Here is an 8,838-nt window from a genome sequence, read left to right as displayed (position 1 = left end):
GAAGGCATTTGGGAGCCAGGGAAGCCTACTAAACAGGGGAGTTACAAGCCACTCTGCCCGTGACGGCACTCTGGTGTGGCGCAAGAATGGATTAGAGGGATGATGCTGAGGCTGGGAGACCAGGTAGGCAACAGTGGCTGTGAAGCAGAAGGGAGATGAGGAGGTCTGGGTGAGGGTAGAGGCAGTGAGGCTGCAGAGGAGTGGAAATTTCCCAGAGGGGCTTGGGAGGCTGATCTGACGGGCCTGGACGAGGAGTGAAAGCGGTGTACAGGATGACGCTCCTGTTAGTCCCCCTAGGTAGAGCTAGGGCCCTCGCTTGCTCCTTGAGCCCTGACCTGTTTGTCATGAGATCCAGGTCTGCCTCCCTCACTGAATTACAACTGGGGGATAGGGAGAGTCCCACCCTGGGCCCAGCACAGATGACATACAGAGCGGGGCTTTTCTTTATTCCTGCTCCCATATTACCTTTCTGACTCAGGCCAGAAGCCCAGCCACCCTTTCCTCCTGTCTCCACAGGCCTGGCCTTCGGAAGGATGCTGTGTGAGGGATGTCACAGAGCCAGGCGCCCTGAGGATGGAGACTGGTGACCCCATCACAGTCATCGAGGGCAGGTGACAGTCCTGTACCTCTCAAGCATCCTCAGGAGGAGGATACCCTCCCAACCTAATTCCTGATCCCTTCCTTCTCTGCTTCTCTCCAGCTCCTTAACCTTGATCTTCTGTCTCATCTCCTCTCCCCACTGGGTCCTGAAAGCTCCAGCATGGTCCTGGCCTCCCTGCTGGAGCCACTGCTGGCCCATAGAGCCTTATTGCATTAGGGAAAATGCTTCCCTTCCTCTAGGCAGATGCAGCTCCAAGGCACATAGCCTAGTGAGCTGACTGTGGGCCAGGGCCCAGCCCTAACTCTTGCCCTTATTCCTATCCCATTTACCACCTCCTCTTTCCACAGCCCTGACTCCACAATCTGGAAGGGCCAGAATGGTCGCACCTTCAAAGTGGGCAGCTTCCCAGCCTCAGCGGTGACGCTGGCAGATGCGGGGGGCTTGCCAGTCACCCGTCCAGTTCACAGAGGCACCCCTGCCCGGGGAGATCAACACCCAGGAAACATAGATGGGTGAGGACCTGAAAGGGTGGGGGACAGGGGTGGGCTGGGAGAACTGATGAAGTCCAGGAGATTCTCTGGAAAGGAAGCTTGGGGACAGGACCAGAATGAAGCTGCAGCCTCCACCCTGGGCGCTGGGTCTCCTAGGTTCCCCCGTTGAGTTTTTTTGGGAGGGTGTACTGATCTGTGGGGTGGGGAGGGTTGGTGTGGAGGACGAACTGGATCCCTCTCTGACAGAGACAGAAAGAAGGCAAATGTTTGGGATGTGCCCCCAGCACGGGGCCAGAGGAGAAACGTGCCCCTGGAGAGGATGAAAGGTGGGTGTGGTGGACTCCAGAGTCCCTGAGGAGATCAAGACCAGCCCTTCAATTCCGACCCCCTGCCCTGATCCATGCCCTTGCATCTATTATTGCCTTCCTCTGAATTCTGTCTACTGGCATCCTAGCTATACTGTGAAATCTTTTTTTGTTTTTGTTTTTTTGAGACAGAGTTTCACTCTTTTTGCCCAGGCTGGAGTGCAATGGTGTGATCTTGGCTCACCACAACCTCCACCTCCCGGGTTCAAGTGATTCTCCTGGCTCGGCCTCCCGACTAGCTGGGACTACAGGCATGCGCTACCACGCCTGGCTAATTTTGTATTTTTAGTAGGGATGAGGTTTCACCATGTTGCCCAGGTTGGCCTTGAACTCCCGACCTCAGGTGATCTGCCCACCTTGGCCTCCCAAAGTGCTGGGATTACAGGCGTGAGCCACTGCACCCAGCCCTATACTACGGAATCTTTTTTTTTTTTTTTTTTTTCCTTGAGACGGAGTCTCGCTCTGTTGCCCAGGCTGGAGTGCAGTGGCGTGATCTCGGCTCATTGCAAGCTCTGCCTCCCAGGTTTGTGCCATTCTCCTGCCTCAGCCTCCTGAGTAGCTGGGACTACAGGTGCCTGCCACCACGCCTGGCTAATTTTTTGTATTTTTAGGAGAGACGGGGTTTCACTGGTTTTTCAGGATGGTCTCGATCTCCTGACCTCGTGATCCACCCACCTCGGCCTCCTAAAGTGCTGGGATTACAGGTGTGAGCCACCGCGCCCGGCCTACTGTGGAATCTCAAAAAATAGGAAGCCCTCCTGCCTTCCCTACTGCAGAGCACCTCCACACTCTGGGACCTGAGCTCTGAGTTCTCTGGGCCCTCTGCCTAGGCCTTGGTGTCCATTTGCACATCTGTCTCATTGTCCCACCTGACACATGAACCACCCAGGGACAGGGCTGGCTAGCTCATCTGCAAATGCTTGCAAAACCATCCAGCTCCACGCAGACAAAGACAGAGAGTGGGGCCAGGCATGGTGGCTCACGCCTGTAATCCCAGCACTTTGGGAGCCCAAGGTGGGCGGATGGCTTGAGTCCGGGAGTTTGAGACCAGTCTGGGCAATGTGCCGAAACCCCGTCTCTACAAAAATATAAAAATTAGCCAGTCGTAGTGGCATGCACCTGTAGTCACAGCTACTCGGGAGGCTGAGGTGGGAGGATCGCTTGAGCCCAGGAGGTGGAGGCTGCAGTGAGCTGAGATCAAGTTGTTTCTTTCTCAACTGTGCAGGCATTTCCAGGAGTCTGGAGTCAGTTCTGTCCCTGGGTCCTCGCCCCACAGGGGGTGGTTCAAGCCCCCCCGAAATTCGACAAGCCAGAGCTGTGCCCCAGGGACCCCCTGGCCTGCCTCCACGCCCACCTTTATCCTCTAGCTCTCCTCAGCCCAGCCAGCCCCCTAGGGAGAGGCTTCCCTGGCCCAAAAGAAAACCCCCACACAATCACCCCATGGGAGCGCCTGGAGCCAGTAAAGCCGCCGCCCTCTCTGGAGGCCTCTTGCCTGATCTTGAGTTGCAGAGGAAGATTATGGAGGTGAGGTCTCACTGAAATGGCCTGGTGGCCACAAGGGGCTACAGGCAGGGGCAGGGGCCTGAGTGGGGCTTTGTCTGTTACAGGTGGAGCTGAGTGTGCATGGGGTCACCCACCAGGAGTGCCAGACAGCACTAGGAGCCACTGGCGGAGATGTGGTTTCTGCCATCCGGAACCTCAAGGTAAAGCCAGTCCCTTCTCTTGGGGTCCCTCCTCTCCTGCCCCTGCAACCTGGCAGTCAGCTGCAGCCCACCCTCCTGCTTCCACAGGTAGACCAGCTCTTCCACCTGAGTAGCCGGTCCAGAGCTGACTGCCGGCGCATCCTGGAGCATTACCAGTGGGACCTCTCAGCTGCCAGCCGCTATGTCCTAGCCAGGCCCTGAGCTCAGCTTCTGCGAGCCTGGACACCAGCATGAAACACCTAGGCCCCTGAGGGCCTGGCCACATGGGACTAAGCAGAACCAGAACAAGGTCTTGACGGGGGTAGACTTTCCACCTGGGGAGATCCTACCTGCTATAGGCACGTGGAGGAGGAGCCCAGGGTTGGGCACTGGCAAATGTCTCCTCCCTCCTATGCTCCTTGGCTTCTGAAGGCTGAAGCTCCTTTGGCTCGGCCAAGAAGGATCTAGTTTGCCCACTACATTCTCAAACAAGAGGACTTGGAGGAAAAGAGCTGCTATACATCATATCCAGAGGAAGCTTCTACTCACTAGAGAGGATCAAGGGGTCACACTGGACCATGCGAACAGCCATCCTGAACTGCCATCAGCTACCACACTGGACTCTGTGGGGCAGCCATCCTGGATGATGGAAGCCGCCATATTGACTTGAGGTATAGGCCCAAACTGCCTTCATTTGGTCCAGGGCCATCGTGGGTGATGACGATTGCTCTCTTGCACTCAAGGACATTTGATGCTGGTAGTATGGATTATGAGATGGGCTAGCCCCTGCCCCAGCCCAGCTCTCACATTCCCCTTTGTTTTCTCCCATATCAACTCCTTCTACCCTCCCCTATTACATACATCTTTCAATGTCCAAAAAGTTACAAAGTTTATATGAACGTAACATATAAAGATGCAGCCTTTTTCCTAGGGCAAGGGAAGGAAGGGCGGTTACATAAGGCACAGGAATCGCAGCAAGCACCAGCTGAGGGCAGGGCCCTAGTGGGAGAGGAAGTTGGCACTGGGGTCCCCCTGCAGCTGTTGATGGGGAGGTGCAGACCCCGTTGAAGTGCCATGGTCTGAGGCTGAACTAATTGGCCAAGCAGATGCTGGGGGGGTGGCTATGTCCACCGTCTTTGGTGCAGCTTGCCCTTCCCCACCCCAGCCCTCTTGTAAAACCCCAGAGTCCTGGGTTCCAGAGGCCTCCTTTGGAGCAGAGGCCCTGGAAGGGGGCGGGAGGGAGTGCATGGGGAAAGTGTGAAAGCTGATATGCCTGTGTGCCAAGGGACTGCTGGGACAATGGTGGGAGGTAGCAGGAGAGGGGCTCTCATACATACCCCTCCTTGGGTACCACAGGGGCAGGAGGCCAGGGAGCAGGGTAGGGATGGGGGCCCCCTTCTGTCCCCTGCAGTGTACATGGAGGAAAGGGGCTGCCTGGAGGAGGGGCCAGGGCAGGCGACCATCTGGAGTTCTCATCGAGGTGATGGTCTCCTCATACCATGGTGGCCTCTAACTGGTGACGGCAGAAGGCCCCGCACCTCCTCGCTTCTCAAAGAACATGTAGTCCTAAGAGGAGGCTACTGTCAACGAGAGATCCGGCTGGGCCAGCCAGCTCGGCTGTCACAGGCCAGCTCTGGAACCTCAACCCCCACAACACCCATCCCTGACTTTCCCCTAGCAAGAAGCTAGGAAATGCATAAAGCTTCGAATGACAGCAGAGGACAAGCAGGAGGTGGGGGCAGGGGCAGCCAACTCACAATGAGGAACGTGGCTCCCAGCAGCACAGCCTTCACCCTCACATCCAGGTCCAGCGGGAACTGTAGGCCAAAGTCATCTGCATCCGTGAAGGCTTCTCGGACCAGGCCCCCCCACTGCTTGCTGATGCGGCCCACACTGCGGGATTCATCCCGAGTCTTCACCTGTTAGCCGGGAGGGAGGAAGGACCTAACTAAGGAGGAAGCAGCCAGTCTCACCTGCTCCAGTCTCACTCCCACAGTCGCATGTATGGATTTGCAGGGTCTCCACTAGTGAATCTTCCCCTCTAGAGGTCACCCAGTGATTGCTTTCCCAACGGGTTCCCATCACAGAGTATGACAGCTGGGGAAACTGAGGCACTCTAGATCACGCTGTGAGTCTGTACCCAAAATTAGGATTCAGACTCAGATCTGCTGCTATCCAAAGGCGATGCATGACATAACTGAACATCAGTGGTGGGAGAAATGGAAGCATGATATAATCCAACCCCCTTAGGATATGGCTGTTTGCTAGGTTTGCTCTGGTTCCCAATGCCCCTGCCACCCACAACTGGCACAGTTTATGCCCTGCACAAAGTAACCTGGCCAAAAGGGCAAGGAAAGCTACCAGAATCCTGGCTGTACTTCACTAGCCAAGAAGGCTCCTAGAAGGCTGTCTACCCCAAAGAATACCTTTTCTCTAATCTGCAAAGTAGGGGAGGGTCTTGCCCAGCACTGCATGAGAGCCTCATCTAGAGGGGATACACACCTATCTACTGTGGGGAGGGGCAGCAGTAAGTAGCCTTTGAGGACCACAATTTCCACTGGCTTCTCTGAGCCACACAGCGACAGGCCATGCCGATGTGGGTAGTTACTCCCCGTGACTTCCTGGTCCTTTTCCTGTGCTCATTCTCCGGGATTAGAACTGGAGTGATTTCCTTTTGTGTCATTCCCATCCCCTTCCTGCACTGTCCTACAGCTCTGGGGCACTTCCTGCCATGGTCCTAAGGGTGCAGCCTCAAGTATGGATCATTTATAATTATGTAAAAGGGACACTGGCCCTATGAGAACCCCACAGCCTATACATTCCCATCCGGAGATCACACAGTTATTACATCTTATTCTCAACTGGTTCCCATCACGGAATCTCCCTCTGGCTACCAAGGTGACTCATTTTTGCAAAGTAACCTTAGGTAGGTACTGATTAGAAGCGTTGGAAAGTCTACTGGATTATACCAGTTGTTTCTCCCTTAAATGCACAAGGAATTATCCCTTAAACAACTCAAGGGTCGGCCAGGTGTGGTGGCTCACGCCTGTAATCCCAGCACTTTGGGAGGCTGAGGCGGCTGGATCACCTGAGGTCAGGAGTTTGAGGCCAGCCTGACCAACATGGAGAAACCTCATCTCTACTAAAAATACAAAATTAGCCGGACATGGCGGCACATGCCTGTAATGCCAGCTACTCGGGAGGTTGAGGCAGGAGAATTGCTTGAACCTGGGAGGCGAAGATTGCAGTGAGCCGAGATCATGCCATTGCACTCCCACCTGGGCAACAAGAGCAAGACTCCGTCTCAAAACAAACAAACAAAAAAACAAAACAAAACAAAAGAACTCAAGGGTCTGTGGAGTGCCTTTGTCTTCTAGAAACCAAGGTGCTTCCCAGGCCTCACCTTTCTCTGAAATTCTCACCACTTGGGATCTCCAGCTTCCAGGTTGGTGACAGGAATGTGAGAAGGATATATTGGATATCAGAATGGCAGGGGCATGTGGATTCTACTGTAGCAGGGCAGGCCACAGGATGTTAACATGTTAAAATCGTGCTTGCTCCAGGGCCTGGGCTCACAAACTCATACACAGCAGCCACATGGGCCCAGCCCACACAGACTTAAGCATCCTTCACCCCAAATCCAGGCTGGCCTTAGATTTTTGTTTTCTGCCCATCTCAGGGCCAAGTGTAATAATCAACATTGCTCCTGAAGATGAAATCCTCGTTGTTACACTTTTATAAGACCACGGGGCCATTCTATTTCCAAATGGAGGAATGCTGCAAATGTGGTCCGAGTCACAGTGGATTTGGATTGATGAGCTCAGGGTCTTGACCTTCGTGTTAACTATCCTGCCTCATGGAAGCATCATCTAGGTTTACGAAGGTCCCAAGAACCTCTAGTATTCCTGATACCTCAAAGTTGGTGTCTGTGCCACAGCCACAGGTCCAGCAGGGCCCCACCACTCGCAGGACTGTCTGGCGATCGGCATCCTGGATGGAGAACTTGGGGAGGAAGGGATGCCAGGTCTGTAGCACGTGGCCGATAGTGGTGCCTGGGGGAGCCTGTACTTCCATCTGGAGTGGGAAGCAGACAGGGTCACTGCGGAGGCAGAGGTCCCAGCTCTATCATGTGTCTACTTGGCCCTCACTAAACCTCCCATTCCCACCTGCCCACTCCCACCTGATCCAGGCCTCATCTCAGGTGGACCTCATCATTGTCCCGCCCCACCAAGGCCCGCCCTCCTGGACCCATTCCTCCTCCCACCTCCTGGAGGCCACAGGGACAGCAGCTGCAGCCACAGTGCAGCGGGCGGAGCAAACGGAGCACCTCGCGGTCCCCGGGGTCGGCCAGGCGGACACGCAGCGGCCGGCGGGCGCCACAGCACAGACGGGCGCAGCAGTTGCTCTCCTCGGCCGCCTGGCCCAGGGGCTGCCCGGCCCCAGAGCGCAGTTCATAGCGGTTACAGGTCTCCCAGCCTAGGAACGCTGCCCGGGGTGACACAGGGAGACTTATAGAGCCTCGCGCGCCCAGGAGCCCACCATCCGGGCCACCATCATGAGGTCCAACCTCCCACTCCTTCTACTCACTTTCCACTCGCTCAGCCTTCTGGTGAATCAAAATCTGATCAATCTGGAAAGAGAGGGGCGGCGCGCACATCAGCTGGCCCATCTGGACGCCCAGGTCCCCTCCCAGTCATCCTCCCTCACTCCTTCCCACTCACCTGCACCAGGAATTCGAGGCCGGAAGGCACCCCAGGCAGTGGCAAGAAGGGGGCAGCAGACCCCGAGGCCACGGGACCGGGCGAGGGGAAGAGGGCGAAGCCGGGAGCTGGGGCAGGTACCTGGGCAGGCACTGGCGCCTGCCCGGGCGCAGGATGTAGCGCCGGCTCCGGGTACCCAGGGGTGACAGGGTAGGGAGGTGGGGGCGAAGGGGCGTAGCCTTTGGGGGGCAAGTAGCCTGTAAAGCGGTGGGGGCAGGATGGATTAGAAAGGGACACAAGGCCTCATCCCCTTATTCTTCAGCCCATGGGCCGCAAGGCTTCGGGGGAAACGTGGTGGCAAGACGCAGAGAAAGATGGGGCAGGGGAGCAGGGTGGAGGTTCCCCGGAAGGAAGGGAGGGGCCCCACCCAGCCAGTCCGAGCACATTCCGGGAGGATGTGTTCGCACCCGGCTCTCAAGTCCGTGGGGGGATAACGGAGACCCCCGGACTTGCGCGCACACTTACCTGCCATGGGAGAAGGGCTTGAGGTTTCGGGATGATGGTGTCTGGATGGCTTAGTTCTGGAAGCGGAGGCAAACTCGGAGATAGCCAGACAGACACAGAGACAGACACAAAGACGGACAGGCAAACGCGGAGAGGCAGCTGCGCCCGGCGCGGGCCCAGGGTCTCTTGGGCGGCGCCTCTGACTCGGGGAGAAACCAAAGTGTCAGCGGGCGGGGCTGGGTACCTGGGACCCAGGATTCCCTCGGGGGCCCCAGAACCGCCCCCTCCCTTTGTTCTCCCATCCTGCGGAGGAGGTTGTGGGCGGACGGCAGGACAGATGGACCCGCGGTCAGACCGACAGCCCCACCTCGAGGGCGGTCTCCCTGACCCCTCTGTGCCCCCGCTCACCTGGAGCCCTCAGAACAGCCCGGGTGCCTAGCACTCGGCGGCTCACAGGAGCTGGCGGAGGCAGAGGCGGGCCGGAGCTCGGACCCC

The 8,838-nt window shown here is 56.8% G+C and overlaps 2 protein-coding genes across 4 annotated transcripts in view; one reads left to right on the top strand and one right to left on the bottom strand.

Annotated features, from left to right (window-relative positions):
- Window positions 1-4,019, top strand: part of TNK1 (tyrosine kinase, non-receptor, 1) — a 13,726-nt gene extending 9,707 nt beyond the window's left edge. The window contains exons 8-13 of the mRNA XM_011994741.1: window positions 492-611; window positions 949-1,113; window positions 1,339-1,418; window positions 2,683-2,981; window positions 3,065-3,160; window positions 3,248-4,019. Coding sequence (XP_011850131.1) covers window positions 492-611; window positions 949-1,113; window positions 1,339-1,418; window positions 2,683-2,981; window positions 3,065-3,160; window positions 3,248-3,361 — 874 coding nt within the window. The 3' untranslated portion in view covers window positions 3,362-4,019. The remainder of the gene's footprint in view (window positions 1-491; window positions 612-948; window positions 1,114-1,338; window positions 1,419-2,682; window positions 2,982-3,064; window positions 3,161-3,247) is intronic.
- PLSCR3 (phospholipid scramblase 3) lies at window positions 4,004-8,838 on the bottom strand. Of its 3 annotated transcripts, none has more exons than XM_011994589.1 (8): window positions 8,752-8,838; window positions 8,365-8,542; window positions 7,861-8,096; window positions 7,727-7,769; window positions 7,404-7,624; window positions 7,052-7,213; window positions 4,897-5,058; window positions 4,004-4,705 (listed from the first exon to the last, which is right to left on the bottom strand). In XM_011994589.1, exons 2-8 carry the CDS (start codon window positions 8,369-8,371, stop codon window positions 4,649-4,651), a joined length of 888 nt encoding a protein of 295 aa, XP_011849979.1. In that variant the 5' UTR covers window positions 8,372-8,542; window positions 8,752-8,838; the 3' UTR covers window positions 4,004-4,648. The 3 variants fall into 3 exon arrangements, with proteins under 3 accessions (XP_011849979.1, XP_011849980.1, XP_011849981.1); XM_011994590.1 differs by having other exon boundaries at window positions 8,365-8,546; window positions 8,752-8,832; XM_011994591.1 differs by having other exon boundaries at window positions 8,365-8,420; window positions 8,752-8,832.

Source organism: Mandrillus leucophaeus, unplaced genomic scaffold, assembly GCF_000951045.1.
Source record: "Mandrillus leucophaeus isolate KB7577 unplaced genomic scaffold, Mleu.le_1.0 Scaffold46, whole genome shotgun sequence".
Taxonomy (NCBI): Eukaryota; Metazoa; Chordata; class Mammalia; order Primates; family Cercopithecidae; genus Mandrillus; species Mandrillus leucophaeus.
This window is presented reverse-complemented; position numbering and strand designations above follow the sequence as displayed.